Source organism: Falco biarmicus, chromosome 3, assembly GCF_023638135.1.
Source record: "Falco biarmicus isolate bFalBia1 chromosome 3, bFalBia1.pri, whole genome shotgun sequence".
Taxonomy (NCBI): domain Eukaryota; kingdom Metazoa; phylum Chordata; class Aves; order Falconiformes; family Falconidae; genus Falco; species Falco biarmicus.
Window position 1 is genome coordinate 37605939 of NC_079290.1, and position 19332 is coordinate 37625270.

Below are 19332 nucleotides of genomic sequence, written 5' to 3' on the forward strand. Positions count from 1 at the left end.
GCAATTGTGCTGTAGGATACCCGTACGGCTTTGTAGCTCTTGTTTGTCCCTAGCTTTTGTGGGATGATGTAAATGCTACTCAAAGTCAGTGTGAATCGAAGGGGGCTTTGGTGGTTGTAAATGAAGCCAGTGTCACCACTTGGCCCTAAACTGGCAGCGTACCCTTCAATGTTCAACTTGGTAAGTGGGTGCTGGCACAGGGACCTGAGGAGTTCCCACATGCTAAATAAGTGCTCAGGATGCTGCTAGGAAGATGTTTCTTTCAGACTTTCCTGTGTTCACATGTACTAGGTTTTGGCCAAACACCACTTTTAGTAAATGAACACTTTAATCAAATGTAAAATTGAACTGAGTGACTCTAATTGTCTTAGTGTGGGGCATCTTGATCACAAAGGCTTTTCCTCACTTGATGGGGTGGATGACTCTTGCGTTTTTGGCTTTGGTATTCTTGGTTTGCTCAGCCCACTCTATAAAACATTTCTACGCTTTCACTTTGTAAAAGGGTATTACAGTTTGTTCTTGCCATAATGTGTTTATTTTTTGCTTCCTTCTAACAGATGTTAAGCAATTAGAAAACATGGCAGAGCAACGTATTTATACAAATGAAAGGAAGTAAGGAATAAATGCTCTGAATATTATACTTCCTAACAGGATTAATTTGGTAGCGTACAAATGGTGAAGCACAGCCAGAGCAGCAAGTGAGCATTTATCAGTTACTTGTGTAATACGTAAGATATCTTACTGAGGCAGGGTAGTAACGGAACGCACCCACCTCCTGAATCTCAGTTTTAAGCACACACAAGTGAGTGGCAGAACGCATCCACTGGAAGAGGATGAGTGGGTAACAGATTGTATAGAATGGTTAAAAAAAAGCCCACAGAGGTAAAGTGGCAAGACCAGCTGACCTGTTTTTTTCTGAGCTTACCGTTCCATTGCCTACAGTGATGTCACACTGTCTCGTGAAGCTTTTTTGCTCCTCGAGGCTTGTGCTTTACTGTAAAACTAATATCTTACTGATGTGTACGTTAAGAATTATTAGCAGTCTGAGCTAGTTCTTTTTCACGTGTAGCCAAACTTTTCAATTTTTCAATTCCAGGCCCTGGAAGGGAAGTCTTGGAACAGGCGTGGATCCTGTGCTGAGCACAACGGAGGGGTGAGCTGGGGGAGAGAAGCTGAGACAGTCAGCCCTTCAGCCTCCTACTGCTACTAAAGGTGTGATGCAGTCTGTTGCAATCTGTTTACAATGTGTTAGAACGCATGGGTGTTACAGTGAGCTGCTGGAGTAAACCTGTGTATGAGCAATTTTAGCAAGGAAAGAGATCATGGAGTTAAAGAGCTCTGGAGAGAAAGCTAAAGAGCAGAGAGGGCTTGGAAGAGTGCCTGCAGCCTGTATAGGTTTATGTCACTTCGGAGTTGTGTGTTTGCGTTAGTGTTGTGTGCTAGCTGAAGTCTTGGGAAAGACTTTGTGACAAAGGCAATTTCCTGGCTTGGGAAGAGTAACGTAGCGGTTTCTGCCAGAACAAATCCGGGAGTACTGCAGTACATCTCCCTATCCCTGAGCCGTGCCAGTATCTGTGAAGATGTGCAGAGAACTGGAATGCTTAAGTGCCCATGATTAAAAAACCCTCCTTCCCCTCTTCATTCTTTGGAATCCATGCCAGGTTCTTCATAACCAGTGGCAAGAAAGTTCTAACAGTTTCTCATCAATGCAAGAAGGTGGCATCAAAATCTTTCTTTATGGGCCAGGAGTCTGAAGTGAAGCTGGTAGTAAGCTTTCAACTGAAATTCATCTGCTTCCATTTGAACAAATGAACTAGCGAAAACAAGAGCATTAGGGGTGTATTGAGAGCACTGAATTCTGCATGAAAAGTAGGGCTTGAATTAGAAACCTACTATTTCTATTACAGAAGATGCTATAGGAAATAGGTGGACAAACCACTGAACTATTAATCCCTAACTGAGTTCCCTTTAAGAAAAATACCTAGTCTTGTTTTAATTTTAAAAAGCCCCCAAACCAAGCCAGTGTTCCCCAATTAATTGCAGCCTTTGGTAAAATGCTTGTGGGAGGATGTGTGCCTAGTTTAGTTAACTGTTCCGTAAACAGGCAGATTACAAGACCTGTGGGGGGAAATTGCACAGAGAGGGTAGAAGTTGGTCTGAACAGTCACATGGGCGGTAAAGTCTAACAGCAATGGCAGTGAATGTTTGGAAAGGGATGCTTCGGTGAACAGTTGGTCTCCTTTGTGGTAGTCTCTCTCCTTTTTGTTAAGAAGACATGCCATATAAACATGAATAGCTTCTATGTGCAATAAACTATCTAGTCAATCTCTTCGCCCAAGGCAGGGTCAGCTCTACCTGTGTCAACCATGTATACATCATCTAGGCAGAAGTTTCATGTAACATTGATCCTGCCTTAGGGTAGGAGATGGACTAAGGGACCTTTGTAGTTTTCTTCTAGCCTTACGTTCTGTGTCTGTCTGAATGCTGAAGCAGAGAGCTCCGTAGATCATGCCAAAAAGAACAGGAAAGCACAGTGTGAAACGTTAAAATATATAGAGACTGCTTCCTGCTGCTCGCTTCCTCAGCAGGATACTTCCTTCATCCCAGGAGACAAAATCTGCTCTCAGAGGTGAGAGAGGAGTGCGTGTTCAATAAGACACTTCATTCCTGATGAGCTCTGCTTTTGCAGAAGCATCTGTGAAAGATTAACAGGGCCATGTTTTGAGAGGTGAGTATGAAGAGGAGATTAAATCCACATGCCAGCACATTGGATTTGTTCCTAAGTATGTTTCTCCTAACCTTGGGCTGTGCCTAACCATAGCGTTCTGCCAGATGGATTTACCTGGTGAATAGCATAGACACCCCCCATGCAATTGCTGTTAAATTGATAAATACAGACTTCATGTAGTCTGCTCCCTACCAAGAGATCCTACTAGTACAATGTACTTATCAATGTCTGTCTTTGCAAGACAGTTTTTTTGAGCACAGTATATAAAGCACAGCTGAGAGACTGAAGGAATGTCACGTGGAAACTGGCTTCTGGTTCATCAACATAAATGAGCCATCTCAAACACGTAAGCCTTACTGCTTGTGGCATTCTTAAGGGTACGGGTTCAGAATTTCACGTTTATTTGCTACATGCTAGACATGCCACATGTTAAATCGCAGCACAATATCTCTTGGTAGCGGTCTTGAGTCTTGTTCCCAGAGGAAAGAAATTCAGTTCATCAGCAGTATTTGGGCATTTTCTGTGGAAGCTTTCCATCCAGATAACGCGCATCAATTGGCAGCTTGCAAAAGCTGGGATGGGTGTGCTTATGCGGAATCACAGGGAAGTCTTGTCGATTGAGAGGAAGTAGGACGGTGGGAGAATAATAAAAAATGAGGTAGTGTTGGATTCTGGTGGGCCTGGGGCTATGCAGAGGGATGCTTCTTGACCTGTTAATTAAGAGGTAGAAACAGCTGAAGAGGCTAAGCAGAAGAAGGCTGTCCCTGCTGAAAGGGTGGATAGTGAGCAGCGACGTTCTTCATGTAAGGTTTCACACGAGCTGTCTGGCCTTGGAGATGCTAGTAATGCATCTCCTAGTTCTTGGGATGGGCTGCATCTTGGTGCAGGGCAGGGGTTTCTGGCCAAGTTCCCCCCTCCTCTAGACACCGCTGCTGACCTGTGACCTGCTGCTGCAGTCCGTAGGCAGCCTGGTACTCTGCTGCTTTAGTAGCATCTGCTAGACTTGGGTGCTGCGGTGAGCCCAGGCTGTGAGGGTGGTGGTGGAGCGCTGACAAGGTGTGCTAGCCAGAGAGCTTTCGCCCTCAAAGACGGGCCTGCCTGTATGAGACATCTGGGTTTTTGATATTCTTTCTTAGCTAATTCATGTGAGCTTTTAAGCTTAGAGACGGTTTCTTATCTTGGAATTATCCCCCTTCCTCTCCCGTAGGCTCTGAACTACGGTAATCTCACACGTTAGCAAAAGAAAAAACTTTTTAGCCTAGAATAATTGTATTCTCTATCAGTGACAGAATCTATTTTGGTTTTTTCTCCTTTTAAACAGAAATTTTATACGGTAGAAAACTTTTTAATTCTCTTCTGCAAGCTACATATAAAATGTAACAGATAGGCAAAAATGTATTATTAAAGCTATCTATTTTTCTTGGCATTCCTGTAATTTAATAAACTGCTAGAGCTCTATTTCTGCAGTTTATGACACCACAAGAATAAAACCCCTCCTTTGATTAATAGCTATTCAATCAATCCCCCTTCCTCACATTATCTTAAGTTTAATGGACTTGGGGACCATGCAAGCTAATTTTGTAAAGGTTTCTTTTGCGTAGCTGGACTAAATTACTTGGGTGAAACTGCAGTGGTAGCAGCACAAGCTGTGTGAGGCTTTTGGAAGAAAGCAAGAAGCAAGAGAGAGGCTGTTTTTGTGCCTGCAGATGGAGATGGTTCTGCCTCCAAAATAGTATTGCAGCTCCGGGTATCTGCAGCTCCTACAAACGTCTGTTGCATCCTCCAGTTGATTCTGTCTTTAGCAGAGCAGCAAGGGTAGCATTTTTACCCAGGAGGGAGGTGATCTTCAGCACACCTTTTTATTAGTCAGTGGGGCGTTCTGCAAATCTGATCAGCAGGGCAATACAAGGGCATGTTTGAAAGGGGAAAAACTGTGTCTGAAGTCAGTGACGGCAATGGCTTCTGGCCGGTAATGAACACAGCCAGGTGTTCTAGAGAATCTGATAATGCTGATGTGGTTTTGCATACTAAAAATCAATGCCAGTTATTGTATGTGTAAACAAATACTTTCATGATACAGAGTTTTTGTAAAGTAATACAAATTGCAAAAACGGTTCACTTCCCCCTTTACAGTGAGGGAAGATGACCTAGGGCAAAAGAGAGGAATTCTATTTTGCTATGATTAAGCAAAATAATAGCAGCAGATAGATAAGAAGTTTGTACAACCCCAGATACAAGGTTTCCATTTTCACTGTCATCCCATCTGTAAGTAATTGGGATCAATAGAAGTTGAACATGAGTCTTCAGATTTTTAAAGGACGTCAGGTAAGCTTAGACTATTTGAAAACACTTTTGAGGAGACTGATGCTAAAGGAAGAGAAGGAGGGGAAACAGCATGCTCAGCTAGGCCCTGGGTTTCTGACTCGTATAGGCATGATCAGTCTTGAAATTATCTTTCTTAGGGCAGCATTTGCCTGTATATGTCAGTTCTTTGAAAAGCTGTATGAAGCTTGTGTTGGGACTTGGTTCAAAAGCAGTAAGGCTGGCTTAGGACATGGGAGCAGCTCCTGGTAATAATCCAGGTAGGAGTTTGGTAAGGAGCGGTGGCAGATCCATGCTCACTGTACTTTCAGGTCTGGTAAAGCTCTGAAGGTCTGCCTGGACCAGAGGTGCGGCTAGGCGGACTCCACCATCACCATGCCGGGCCTGGAGTTTCCATCCTCGCTGTGTTGCAACGTGAGGCTTTCAAAGATAGAACAGCATAGCAGATTATTTTTGACATTCATAACTAGTTTGGGTTGGTTAATTGCCTGAGAAGGGTCCAGTTGAGTAGAGGCCACAACAGGGCTTCTACATCTATTCTGCTCTGAGATTTATTAAAGCACTGTGTAAATCTGCTGTCTACAACTTTTGTGGATATGTGGAAGAATAGGACCACTAAGAATGTGTCTTGGACTAAATCTGTAAATGGTGAAGTCAACGAGAATAAAATTGAACTGACCCTTTTGAAGAGGGGTTGCTCTTCTGAGACTTGTGTTAAACACATGCAAGAAGGGCACCGTAGGTTCATAGCAATGCCGTGTTACGGATGACCTTTACTCCCAACGAGCTCTCTCTGTGGCACTGAATGTTACCTGGAGTAATCTTCCTCTTAAGTGCCGTGTTACGAGACTTGAAGGATCTTGGAACAAATCCCTTGAGCCAAGGCAGTGCAGATGGTTTGCCTGGATTTTGGTTACTCAGCAAGTGAGCTGGATGCAGAAAGGGAGGCACGTTTTCTGTCAGGAGCCAATATGGCTTGTTTAGAGCAAAGGACTAACACTGATCCTTCTGCTCTCTCTTCCCAGAGTTGCTGCTGAGAGCACAGACTCTGCAAGTCAGAAGAGCCTTTATATTTGGGATTCCTGGTTGGCGAGGCTGGGAGCAGCGATGCTCCTCCACTAGGATATAGTAGTGCTGCTTCAGCCTTGTGCATGGAAGCTGGGGGCAGAAAATGCAGCCCCGCTCCCATCATCATCATCACGGACCATTTGATATGTTGGAGTGAGGTAGATATTCAGGTCCCCTGATGATACTCTGGCTGCTGAAGCATCTCATGGTCTGTCACACCCTTAGCCTCATCATCCTTTTCCTGGGAAAAGAGCTATTGCAACCGCTATGATGAGGGAGAAACGGGGCTACCGTGGGCATAATCTTACTTCGGTCATGCTACAACTGCGTCTAAGACAAGGGTCTTGAAATTGGCTTAGCATGCTGGTATCTGAAACGTTCCTAACTTCCCCTTTTCTCAGTCCTTCTCCTTGCTCATATTGACTGTTTGAGCTATAGAGGGCTCTAGAAAATAACCAGCTTTTTCGTTAAGTGGATTTGGTCTATCCTTCAAGCTGACAGGCGATTTTTATTATGTGCTATTACTTAATGAACTCTTTTGTGGCAAATGTAATTCAATACAGATTCTGATTCCCGGTTTGTCATTAGTCCTTTTATAAAGGAAGAAAAAAGGAAAAGGACTTGATTCCTTTATCTCGTTATGCTAATTGCATTAGGAATATGGGAGAAAAACAGCCAGTGGATTTAACTGTAGGAAAATCTAAGCTTCTATTTTACTTAAGAGAAAGGGAATTTACTGGGGCAGAACATACCTGACTTTAGCCAAAGCAAATTCTGATCCAAGTTTAGGGTTTGAAAAACCTAAGTAAATAATTATATTGTTCTGTAAAATTCTTTTTGAAAGGAAGCCTGTAACAGCTATGGTAGAAGACACGTAGTGTTGCAACAGGAACTCGGGGCGAACTCAGGACTAAGTTATGGAAGAAATAAGGGTTTGGCTGGAAAGTTGCATATGACATCAAGTAGTAGCGGTATGTCCTGGAAAGGTGTTGCAAAAAGGGTCAAGCTAGAGGGAAAGTATACGTGAATTTTGTGCCCTCTAGATTCTGGTTTGTGTTCCTGAGTATCTGTTTGACTGCCTGTAGCTAGTGTCCTTAAACTGCATGGATGAAATCTTTGAGCTCTTACTTCCCAGAATTCAGCTTTTTTGTTTGTAAAATGGGGATAATTTCCTTTCCGATCTCTTCTAGAGGTTTGGGAGAAGTGTGCTGTGAAAGGCCGGAACAGTGGATTTCCAAGTAGGAGCAAAAAGCTCTTGAAAACTGGAATACTTCTGCAGCTATACATGGGGCCCACAGCCACTTCTTGCGTAATGAGGAAGAAATAAAAATATTGACAAGCATCTTCGTTGAATATCTTTGATTCTGGGCTGAAAACAAGCATTTTGGGTAGAAAAACGATGCAGTCTGCCTTACTGTGCTAGCGTTACTGACAGAGGGATGCAGCTGTGGTTTACACCGCTTGTGCCTTGATGATCTTACAGCCCCCATTCCTGACGGGACTCTGGAGGTAGCTCATTTTTGCATCTTGGCTAATCTTCAGTTCCCTGATTTCTAGACTGAACTGTGGTACAGTAGTGGTATGTCTGGCCCAGATTGCTTATCTCCAACAAATCGAGTGTTGGTGGAAAGATATAGGTGGTCTCTGTACTAGCGTCCCCTTTTCTTCGGGTATGAGATGCATTGGACTGTAAGATCGTTGTTGCTGGTAGTGCTGGGAGTTCGTAAGCAATACACGGGCTTTGGCTTTGATTTCTTCTGTCTGCCTTGGTATTACTTTAACAGTCTTTCAGACTGTGTTATGTTGTCAGCCTGTCACCTTACCCACAAGGCAAGGAGAGTGAAGAACGTTGATGCTTTGTGGAAACACTAGAGGTTCCTAATTGCTTGTCTGGCTTTTCTTAGTTGAAATTTTGGCCTACAGCAGTACGTAGAGAAAACAGGGCTAGTTGGCACATCTTGCCAAGGTATGAATTTCTTATTACAAATTATCCTAGATCACCTCGGCCATCTGGGTAACCCAAAATAGATGTTGATGCAGTGTGGAAAGAGGAACACTGAGGAGCAGACTAGTTATAATGTGCAAAGTGTCACCTGAAGGATCGCTGTAAAATTGCTTAACAACCTTATAGGGAGTAAACGTACCCTGTGAATTCTTTACTAGCTACAGCTAAGTCTATACAACTAGGTTGTATTATTTACATTAAATACAATTAAAGGGAAGGAGGAGCTAATTTTTTAAAACTGACAGGATTATTGTTATTTACCAGGAGAGGAAAAAAAGCTGGTATTTATGTATCTGGGGCCAAGTCTAAAGCTCGGTGAATGGAAGTGTGCTCCATTTTTTGCTTGTATTGTGAGCTGCTATTCAAGCCTGTCCTCTTAGAAAGAGCTTTGCCCACAGAGGTTAAGCGTATTTGGTCCTTTTGGCTCCTCCAGGAATGCGTGGTGCTTTGTATTTCTTAGGACCTATAACTATTTGTGAAATACCCAGGCTTTTGTTAAGCGGTGTAGAGTTAGTTTCAAATCTTGACTTGTATGGGTGCAATATCCTTCTTAAGCAAAGTGTAAATACGTCTCCTTGAATGTAAAAGCAGACTGACTCGCATACTGCTGGGTGTAGGGCTGGATGATTGCAACCTGTCAGATCTTTGTGGCTTGACACCTTATTCACTAGTTTTAAGGCTGGGAGAGACTTTTGTGATAATTTGTTCTGACGTGTATCATGCAGGCTGTAGAATCCTGTCTAATCACTCTTCTACTTCCAAACCAGCAAAGTGTGGCTGAAATGGAGCAGACAGATGGCCACAGCCATTCTCTAGAGACTCCTTGCTGCTCTCCCTTCGCAGGAAGGGTGCAGGCTCCAGACAAAGCAGAAGCTGTTTTGCAGGGGCAAAGGCTCCTTGTCAAAAGTTAGAGCCTTGAAATTCCTGAGTTAAATAACCAAGGGAATATAGTTAAGCAGGATTCTCCATACAAGCTATATGGCTTGATCTTCTTTACTATTAAGAGTCAAATTAGCATCTGGATTAGCGTTAAGAGTTTGAGGTAATAAGACAGGAACATGTCATGCATGGAGCTGCACCACTCAGCTGTTAATCTCACTTTGAATATACAACTGAAGTTAGTATCTCTGAAATTTGTGGCCAAGACTCTTCTATCAACCATCTTTACTGCACCAACACTCAATTCAAAGCAACTTGGGCATTTGTCGTATATAAACATTTTTTATTATTTGTCTCAGTCTTCCAAAACAAAAAAAGCCCCTTCTTATTCTGTCATCCTAAAAAAAAAAATATTTCAGTTGAATTGTCATGCAGCTGTTTCTTACCCTATAAATCATAGGGGATTATTCTAGATGGGAATGTTCACATCGGGCAAAACATGAAATCTGTATAGGACCATAGAACCTATAATAAATAGACAGTAGGTCTTCCTCTGAATGCTAGGATAGGAAAACTCTGTTCACTTAAAATTTTACATAGCACTTGCTGGAAGGTAGTTGAGGTTAGTTGTCGCAGATCCTCCAGGTACAGAACTAAACCTAAAACAGAAAATGTAAGTTAGTCAAGCTTCAGGAGATTACATCTAACTTCAAATTAATTGTTCTTCCTAATAATGGAGCTCTTGGAAGCATTTATATGCTGGGTTTTTTTTTTTTTGGTTGGTTGGTTGGTTTGTTTTTTTTTTAATGTGTAATCTGGTTTCTGGGAAGGTGATCTAGGGGGGAAGTATGTGCTATTCCTGTCTATCCCATAAGCATTGAACAGAAGATGATATATAGAACTTGAATCTCCAGAGATCATTTTACCAGATTTTGCCATTATTTTAGCAACCTCGGAATATGTTGATTTGAACTACAGTTTTCATAAGAAGGTATCAAAATGAATCCTTTAGTTTCATTCTGACAGTGTTAGAATATTTTGGTTTCTAGCCTGTTGAAGCGTTTCCTTTTTAAGTTAAGGGTGTTTATACTTTTGATCCATAATATTGATTGGAAGTTGTAGGTGGCATCTCATATAGCACAGTGTTTCAGCTTCATTCACCCAAAACTAATTACCTTGGTTTTGTACCAAAATTTTAGAATTTAGACCTTATAGTAAAATCTTGTATTTTGTTCAGATTTGGAATTTGGTGAGAATGTAACTGGGAAAGCCACTGCTGAGTAAGTCTTTAGCCTCACGCAGGTTCACTGTCCTTAACTCTCCTTAAAGTACTGAAAAAACCAGAAAGCAAATCTGCATCGCCATACCCATAGGAAAGAGAAAATGGATTCTGGATCCCATTGCCTGCCATTGGTGGTAGATCCTGGATGTTGCTGGATGTTGCTGGTAAGGTCATCTGCTGGTATGGATAACCAGGTGGATGTAGTTCAACATTGGAGTGTAAGGTGGCTGGAAAACGTGCTGTGGGCTGTATAGAGCTACCTGGGGAGGAAAAAGAAATAACATCAATTTAAAACAAAAAACAAAACAAAAAAGGTGGGACGGGAATACTGACAAGGTCGTAGCCCCATAAATGGAAACTGGAGTTGTTGAAAATGTTTTTTTCAGACACACACAGTGGTCTCTGCCAATTTTGTACAAAACTGGAGTGTAAGCAATCAATGTTTTCAGTTAGAGGCTCAAGGCCATCTCCTGAGCTCTTGGGAGTGCACGGTGCTCCAGCACGCTGTATGAACTTTATACCGGTTCAGCATCTTGTCCCCAAATCTATTTTTGCAGTGGCACCAATGTCAATCTGGGCACTTGACAAACTGCTCTGACTAATCTATTGTGCTTAGCATCTGTGTTCTGCAAATTAAAGCATATTCATAACCATTTAAACACACCTGTCTTGAATACCGTCCAAGGAAAGAGTGTGGAGCTTGCTGATATGGCATCCTTGTGCTCTGGTGATGTGGACCCTGTTAAGCATACGTAAAGCTTGATTTTTTTTAAAACAGTCTGAATTGGTCCATTAATTACTTTTGTGTAAGTTTTTTAGGGGTATGTTATGCTCAAAGAAACCAGGTTGAGATAAGTATTTCTTAGCTTTGGGCGAACTTCTCTTTGTCTCCTTAATCTGAGACCTCTGCAATAGGAATCTGCTTTCCACTCTGTAGCTCTGTTCTGCCCGGGGAAAAATTCATGTGTTTTTGCTATGCTAAGTAAGTATCTGTTGTGCTAACTAATCCTTGACATAATGGAAAAAGGGAAAATTCTTGGACTGTAAACTTCCGAGGGAGCTCAGCCCAGCAAAACGCCTGTGCTCTGGGTTGTGTGTCTCCACCCTCTTTCTTTTTTTATAGCAGGCTGCTGACAACTTTTGACAGCCTGTAGGATGAACTGAGTCCTGCTATAGAACCATAGCTTTGTTTCTGGTACAGTTTTGTGGATTGCTTTTTTTAGTGGACGCAAAGGAAACTAGGGGAGCATAGCCCATAGAAAACCATGGCTACGTGGCTTTCCCAGTATTCATTCTTTTATTTCTTTCAACTGGAGTATTGGGCTTCTTCCTAATCTTAGTTGGCTTTTTTACTTTGCTGTGCGGTCCTGTTTCACTAGACTAAGAAAGTAGTATCCCAGTCTGTAAACAGGGAGTGACATTAAGCATTTGTCCTAAGTTATTATGTCAAAATATTTGTAAATACAAGATAAAATATTTGTAAGTACAAGATAAAAATGGAAACTAATGAAGCCTGAGAGAGATCAGCATTCAGTATCTGTGTCAATAATACACCATCCTTTGATACCATCACAGCCATCTCAGAGGACTACACTACGTGTCCTGTTAAAGCTTTGTTTGTGACCCCAAAGCCACTTAGTGTAACTTACTGTAGTAGAATAGCAATCTGGTTTCTTGCTCTACCCTACAAATCAGAAAGCAGCTGTCAAAATAGGAGCAGGTGGTGCCCTGTGTCTGTCAATATAGACCTGGGGGTGTTCTACTATCTTCTCACAAAATGAGGGTCCATTTTATGTTACCTGAAACTGTGGAAAAAAAGTTTGAGTGGTTGGTAAAGATGGAAAATGGAGGGAAGCTCAGGCTCTGCTGCGCCAGCTGATGTGATGCTGTGGTCAGTGAAGTAGTAGAAAAGCCTGAAGTACTTGCATTGCGTTCAGCATTTTTTTTTTTTTTTTATCCAGTGCTGTAGTAGTTACTGCAAAACAAAACAAGGTTAAAGATATTAAGAAACACGCATTCTGTAGAACATTTGCAATTAAGAGGATGTGATTTGCCTGTAAAGCAAAATCTGTTTAAGATACCGGTTACTTTTGCAGGCTGTAGTTCTGTACCGCAGCAACCCAAACTCAACAATTAGCAGTTCAAATTCACTTGTAGGGCCGTTAAACTCTTGACCCACAGGGCCTGGAATAAAGCTAATTACCTGAGCCATAAGAATGAATGAAACTGTAAGACCAGAACAAGAACCTTTGCCCCTAGTTCAAAACTCTGAGATAAGAATCAGCTTATTCTCTGTTGTAGTATCCTTATCTTAAGTCTCCAGACAGATAAATCTAATCTATAAATTTAAACAGGAGATCTGAATATACCATTGCTTTTGTCTGTTCTAAGATATCCTTCAAGGAACGTAGTTACGAATACTCTGTGAAAATCAGGTTCTTTTTAAATGTCTCACAAACAGAACCCAAAAATCATGATGCTACAAAAAAACACACCACCCTGCCAAAACCCCCAACTACTCAAAACCTAAAGAACCCCCAAAACCCCAACAACGCAACCCCCCCACACCCCAAACCCAAAACCCCAGCTCCTAGAAAATACTGACCAAACAGAAATGGTCATGACCTTCCTATATGTACTTGTATTCCCGCATGTGAGAAGGACATTGGGTAGGTGCTAGTTAGAGGGGAGATACCAACATCCTAGTGTAACACGGGAATTCTTGAATGGAGAGGATTAGTTTGGTCTCTTACACAGGGCTTGGAAAGGACATCACCATCGAGCAAACGATGCAGTGATGCCGGACCAGCTCCTGCCACGTGCTTTTCAACAGCTTTGAGTTTACGCTTGGGTTTTCCCGTGGCTCCCAGCTGATGTTCAAGGACCATGCCCAGCTCCATACCTGGATTCTTTGTGACTGCATCAGAATCTGTTTTGGAGCAAATCTCAGCAGATGGTAGGAGCTGCTGCTTCTGTCCTGGAGCTTGACTTTGTGCTGTTGTTGTTAATGACACAGTTGTACTACTGTTGGCAGAGCTGGACGTGCTGTTCTGTATCAACTGCTTCGCTTCCTTTGTTTCCTCAGCTGTTACCTGATTGTCTGCACCTTTGGCAGAGTCTGTGTGTTTCAGTAGAAATGGCAACTCCAGCTTGCTGCCCTCCACGCTGTGAGCGCCTGTCACGCTGCCACCCTCCAGCCCCTTGGAATTCTTCTGGGAATTTACTGAACGCAGAAGGCTGGGGATCATGGGTTTAGCAGAAAGCTGAGCATTACAGAGAGCTCTTAATTTCATCTCCCTTTCTCTGTTTCCAATCATTGCTTTGCGTATACTTTTGAGTCCCTCTGGTTCATCTGGCAAGTAGTTGCTGTAAGAAGATAGAAGATGGCTGCTGCTAAAAGAGGTTTGATTTAGGATTGAGCTCTGCTGCTCTTGACTCCTCCTAAACCCCGCATTCCTATCTCATTAGTGTTCTATGTAAAACTCAAGTATTCCTTCTTAACCAGAATAAAATTTCCTAATTTCAGCTTTGATACTGTTCTTTTCCAAGAACCACATAAAGGGGGGAGGGGAAATATCTTAACTTAGTTAATGCGTTTATCCAAGAATGACTAAAGCAAAGTTGGATGATAGCATTATAGGTGTGCAAAGAATCATTATAGAATATATGCTTAAAAATATTTGTGGGTCAGAATATATTTTGATTGTAAACAAAAATCTAAGGGTTTTTTGTGTCAAACAAGGTGATTCTTTGCAGGCACTGGGTGTGAATGAAGTAAACAAGCTTCGAGGTGGGTTACACTTGCCACAAGGCAGAACTAAAAGGCTTCCTCTGCCATTGCATTAGAGCAGCTGGTAGTAACTAAGTTCCCTCACAACAGTTTGTGGAGAAGCCTTACCTGCACAGTTAAGCCCTGTGGTGGTTTTCATGTTGTTTGTCAAACACTGTAAAATTAACCCAACGATTCTGGATGTGGAAAACAGTTTTCTGGTTTGTGCCTTGTATCCCAGTGTCCCTAATGGGAGAGACCTTGTTTGTTCTCCAGGTTCCAGCTTTTTTCAACCTTCAAGACTCAGTGGAGCCTTAAATCTTTGCAGGGTGAAGGCCTGAGTTTCCTTGGACTGACTGGTCATTACGATTCCCTTATCCCCTGTAAGGCTTTAACAGAGCTGGGTGTTGTATTTGTAACTCGTCAACAGTCTCCCAGTTGATACAGGGAGATAAGACTGTCAGATGGTGTAATTGTAGGGTGCATCACAAGGCACCTCTGTAGCCCCCCAAGGTCCTCTGGGACCTTACTGTGGGGCTGCTGTCAGAGCTGAACAATTTTGTCTTCTTTTAAGGCACACCTAAGTACCTGTAATGGTTACCTGCCCAAAATACTGATCAGTGCCGATTGTGGTCACCTACTCAAAACTCTGATTTAAATTCCAGTTTGCCCTTTCACATCCAGCTATGTTCAATAACTTTATTATCACTTTACTCCTCTTAGTTTGAGAAAAGACTGATGCTTTGTGCAGACACTATATAGATACATAGATGGTTCACAAACAGCTAAAATTAGGAAATTCTAAATTGTAAATGTATCTAATTATCTCTAATCATAGGATTACTATAATTAGTATGGTGCTGCTTCCCTCCTATTTTTAAAGAACATAGATACTCTCTTTACCAAAAACCTCAACAGATTTATACTGTAGATATGAAAACAGAAAATCGTTAGGCTATTTCTGACTACAGCTTATTTCACACAAGTTTTTGCCTCCTCTTTCAGTGGGATTCCTGTCTCTGATGGCTTCACAGGCTGCAGCCTTGATTCTGCAGCTTCTCACTCAAATCTTGTACTGCTCAAATCTTGCGGGGTTTTTTGGCTCCACTCTTGCTGCCTTGCAGAACCTGTTGATATTTGTGCTCTGACTGTAGTTAGAGAGACTTAAAGTTGAGGTGGCTACTATGCTCCTTGTCTCTCTCTTGGACTTACATGTTAGGTTATTGGAGCCCCTGTATTTGAATGTGTTTGAAGATGCTGCATGTCGTGTTGCTAGCTCTGATGCTTGCCTATGAAGCTTTGTCCTCTTCTCCTGGAAGATTGTAAGCTCCTTATGTGGTAAATAGTGACCCCTCAACAAACGAGGTTCCTCATGTCACCACCTGCTCTGGGTGTTCTTAATAACTTGCTCTTCTGTATCCAGATGCTCCAGAATGAAACCAGGAAGGTGAAACTTGTTGTTTGTTCAAAAGATTCCAGATACATTTTCAAATGAGCATAATAGCAATCTGCATAAGTCAATATTTTAAAATAATTAAGGATTGCTAAACTGAGCAAGGTCATGTGGTATCATTTTGGCCACTGATGCTATGGCAGCTGGTGAATTGGGTAACACCTTTTATTGACAGTTGGTATATACGGAAAGGCTTTTCTCAATCGGTCTTTCTGTAAGTCTTTCAGGACTATTACTAGAGGTAGCCGAGGTAGGGTATGGAAGCTTCTACCTCAAAGGTAAAACCCAGACCTAGGGCTGTCTCACCTGAACTGCTTCCATTTTAAAGCAGTTCATTGAGTTCTGTACAGTAATTTGGTTTTAGCACTTCAGTTTGGCTGTTGTTGGAAGGTTCAATGACTCTGATCCCAGTTGCTCAAAGACCCTAATGTCCTCTGCTGTACGAGTGTGTGTGCAGAGAGTACTTCTGTCCTGAAGAGCCTGCTAGCTAATTACAGGAAAACGTTGCTGAGAAATGGCCAGATGAATTGCCAGAGGTAACTCAGCTCAGTAGATCAGCAGATGAACAAGGAGTAGAGGATCGTTATTTTGAACCCAGAGATAGTCCTTTAACCACTGGACTTTGCAGCCTTTTTAATTTAGTCTCAACTGAAGTTGCTGAGCTTGTCTCAGGTCCTTGTAGTTGCGTCTTGGCTGCTGCCTTCATTCCGGGGGTCCTAAAGTTCACACCCTCCCGCTAAAGCAGCAAAAAGGAAACTATTTTCATCTGCTGGCTCTGCCCAGTTGCACTGGCTTCAGGGTAATTGCAGGTTGAGTGGGCTAGAAATCATGTCCGTTAGGCTGGCCTTGCTGCAGTAGACTTACTGCTGAAGACCAGATCTATATTCCTGTAAGAGTAAAATACGTTGCTGAAGAATGTAGTTAAGATTGTTAGTAGTTCATAGTTCCTCAGTGGTGTGTGTAGTGCCTTTTTTCCTAAGACTTCTTAGCAGCTGGCAGGACCAAAATATGTGGTTAACTGAGCATGTGCTAATTGTAAAGATATCTCGGCTGTATAATTTCATCTACTGCTATAGGCAACTCCTTGGGCTTCACTGGTTATTCTTGATTCAGCTGGTTTTCCTCTCTTACGATTTTAGCTTCTTTAAGACATGGAGGAAAAAGGAAAGGAGCCAGGAGTCCAAGATGTAATTCCTAGGTTTCTACCTGACGTAGTGTTAGGTAATTCCCCTTCTGTGCCTTGGTGTCTTCGTCTGTAAAATCATCAGTTTCCTCAAGTGTGAGGTTATTTTTTCAAAAAGCTGGAATAACTGTTGACGCTTTTGTGTACCAAGCAAGACGGGCCAGGTTCGCATGGTGTTTTGTTTGGACTTTAAGAGCTGGACATGTACTAATGTTTGCTGATTGTTTGCTGGATTTATGAATTTTACTTTTTCTCTTTTGGGAGCATAGAGTAAATATTATCCTATTAATCTGAAGAGCCTGCTTCCTTCTCTGACTGTTATTTGTCCTGTGAAACATGACTTGGCATAAATTTTTCTGTGCGAAATCCAGCCTTTCTTTGTAAAGATCAGCTGTTTACAGTAGCTTCCTTACAACACTTTAATTTTCGATTTTGCTCTTTTTGAATGCTGCTTTCACTTCCCTGTAAATATTTTCATGTGTGTACGGTTGTTTTTTCTTTAAAATGTTGTGGGGAAGCAAATGCAGCAGCCACTTAGGGTGCTTCAGAATTTGAAGTAGTCGGACTTCATGGGCAAAGAAATTTTCTTTGGGGAAAAAAAAAAAATATCGTGGAAAAAGTGGGAATAATTTGCCTCATTGGGAGGCTGTCAGACAGCAGTTGGTGTACCCTGCGCCCCGGGCTTTCAATTCGACGGGTTACAGGAGTGTAGTTTGGGAAGGTGTGAAAAGGGAAGCAGCAGCCGCCTTTGCTAGAGCTTGGGCGATGCTTGAAGGTCCCTTACCTGCTCAGGGAGTCGATGCGGTGTTTTTGAAAGGTCGCAGACAGCTCGGAGCAGAGGATGTGCTGCAGCGGCGGCACCAGCACCGGCGCGTGCAGCCTGTCAGCGAGCAGTTGAACCCGTTTCCAGATCTCGTGGCAGGCCTCGTCCAGGCTGTCCGGGGGAGTGTCCTCATGGATCCAGGTGTGCCTAGGGACAGGTCCCAGGGGGAGCTGACCCTCAGATATGATGACTGGAGTTGGAGCCATGTTCGTACCGGGGAGCATCTTGCGGGCTCTGGGTGCTCACCCATGGTCTGTCTCCCTGGAGGAGGCGGTTTGTGTTGGTAACGAAGAGCCATGGCAACCGCAGGGCCTGGCAGCAGGGCAGGGTGACAGGTGGCAACGGCCACTGGGCTCCCAGCAGCAGGCATGGAAATGGCAGCGGTGCGGCCTTCCACACGGTTGGGAGCCTTCCCCCGCGTCAATCTCTAAAGAACTCGGGTCATCTTCAGGCAGCTGTCCCTGCCTCCCCGTGGCTGGGCTCTGTGCCGCTTCCCGGGTGTCTGCCGGCGGCCGAGCCCTGTGGAGTGCACCCAGCACTGTCCCTCTGGGCCTTCTGCCTCCTCCTGCCCTCGGTCCCTCGTCTTTCAGTGACACCAGATGAGGGGCAGGGGCTTTGTGTGCGGGAGGTAGTACAGGCAGGAGGGGTGGCCCTGCCCATTTACTCTTACTTTTCCACAGCCCCAAAAGGAGGAGCTACATCCCTGTCCGAGGCCCATCTAGCGACACGTTCCATGTCTGTTCGAGCGATTTGTGGCCCTGAAACTCTTCACGGCCCACTCCAGATCCGCCATCGCTCGCGGCGAGCGGCACAAAGCCTGCTTAGCTGGGCCCGCAGCGCTGCTGCTGCTGCTGCTGCAGTGTTTCTAGTCATGAGCGTTTCCATGCTTCCAGAAGCACGGTGGCACTTCTGCCCCACTGTCATGGAGGGCAAAAATACGTCTTGCCACCTTGTAAGCCCTTCCACTGCCGTGGAAAAAGAGCTCGTTTTCAGTTTTGGAGCTTGCATATTTTTTCAGCGTCAGGGCTATAGAATTATGCTCTGTGTACTGTTTCTTTTCAGCATCCTCTGAGGCATTTTGGGTGCTGGGCTATAAAACTCGATTCAGGTATGAAAATACAAGACATGTTAAATATAAGGGAGGTGCAAACCTTCAGATATAACAGCTGTGTTTTGAATTCTTTGCTACCAAAATCATTACTCTGTACACTAAGATCTTGGCTCTGTACTGATCTCCTTTCAGATAATCCAGAGCTGGACTCTCCTGTCATGTAAGTGAAATAGTGACTGCAGTTTCTTGCTGATAGAGGTAGTATTCATAGCTACCTCTCTCTCGACTCATGGTTATGCCTGGGTAAATGCTCTTTCCCCCCCCAATAGTGATAATACATGATTAAGAGAATAAACCAAATAAATTGTGGGGCATTCAGTAGGACGTTTTGGGGTTTTTTTCCCCCATACCAAAGTACTAATTGTGGTACTTAGAATTTTAGGGAATGCGATGATGCTCCCCAGTGTGAATACCTTCTACGGTTCCTCCTATCACCAGAGTGGTTGTATTTGCGAGCAGCCAGGGTACTGTCCGCATTCTTTGGAGCGTGATGCATGTAGGAGAGAGGAGGGAGAGAGAAAGAGCCCCGTGGATGTGGCTTTGTGTCAAAACTTGAGGGAAAACCAGGTTTTGGCACTCTGTTTAGTAAGTCCTTGATTTTTGTCCGAGTCTGTTTCCCTTCCTCCAGGAAGGTACTGTGAGGACTTGGTTCAGACCTGTGAATTGCTCTGGGCTCCGTGGATTAAACTGAAATTCGGGGATGCTGCAG

At 43.3% G+C, this 19332-nt stretch overlaps 1 protein-coding gene across 2 annotated transcripts; it reads right to left on the reverse strand.

Moving 5' to 3' along the window:
- Positions 1–9241: 9241 nt before the first annotated feature.
- On the reverse strand, positions 9242–17764 carry LOC130147085 (uncharacterized protein C1orf94-like). Of its 2 annotated transcripts, XM_056333865.1 has the most exons (5): positions 17474–17764; positions 13187–13650; positions 12084–12259; positions 10370–10544; positions 9242–9661 (listed from the first exon to the last, which is right to left on the reverse strand). In XM_056333865.1, the coding sequence occupies exons 1-3, from the start codon at positions 17734–17736 to the stop codon at positions 12177–12179; spliced, it is 810 nt and encodes a 269-aa protein (XP_056189840.1). In that variant the 5' UTR covers positions 17737–17764; the 3' UTR covers positions 9242–9661; positions 10370–10544; positions 12084–12176. The 2 variants fall into 2 exon arrangements, 1 of the variants encoding a protein (XP_056189840.1); XR_008821112.1 differs by lacking the exons at positions 12084–12259; positions 13187–13650 and having other exon boundaries at positions 9250–9661.
- Positions 17765–19332: the final 1568 nt, after the last annotated feature.

What these genes read in the sequence shown, in the direction of transcription:
- LOC130147085 (XM_056333865.1), bottom strand. Translation starts at nt 17,736, where the DNA reads ATGCTCCCCGGTACGAACATGGCTCCAACTCCAGTCATCATATCTGAG. An exon ending in CGCATCGACTCCCTGAGCAG is followed by an intron (nt 13,651 to 17,473) that starts GTAAGGGACCTT and finishes ATCTTCTTACAG; the next exon opens with CAACTACTTGCCAGATGAAC. An exon ending in TGCAGTCACAAAGAATCCAG is followed by an intron (nt 12,260 to 13,186) that starts GTATGGAGCTGG and finishes TTTGTTTTGCAG; the next exon opens with TAACTACTACAGCACTGGAT.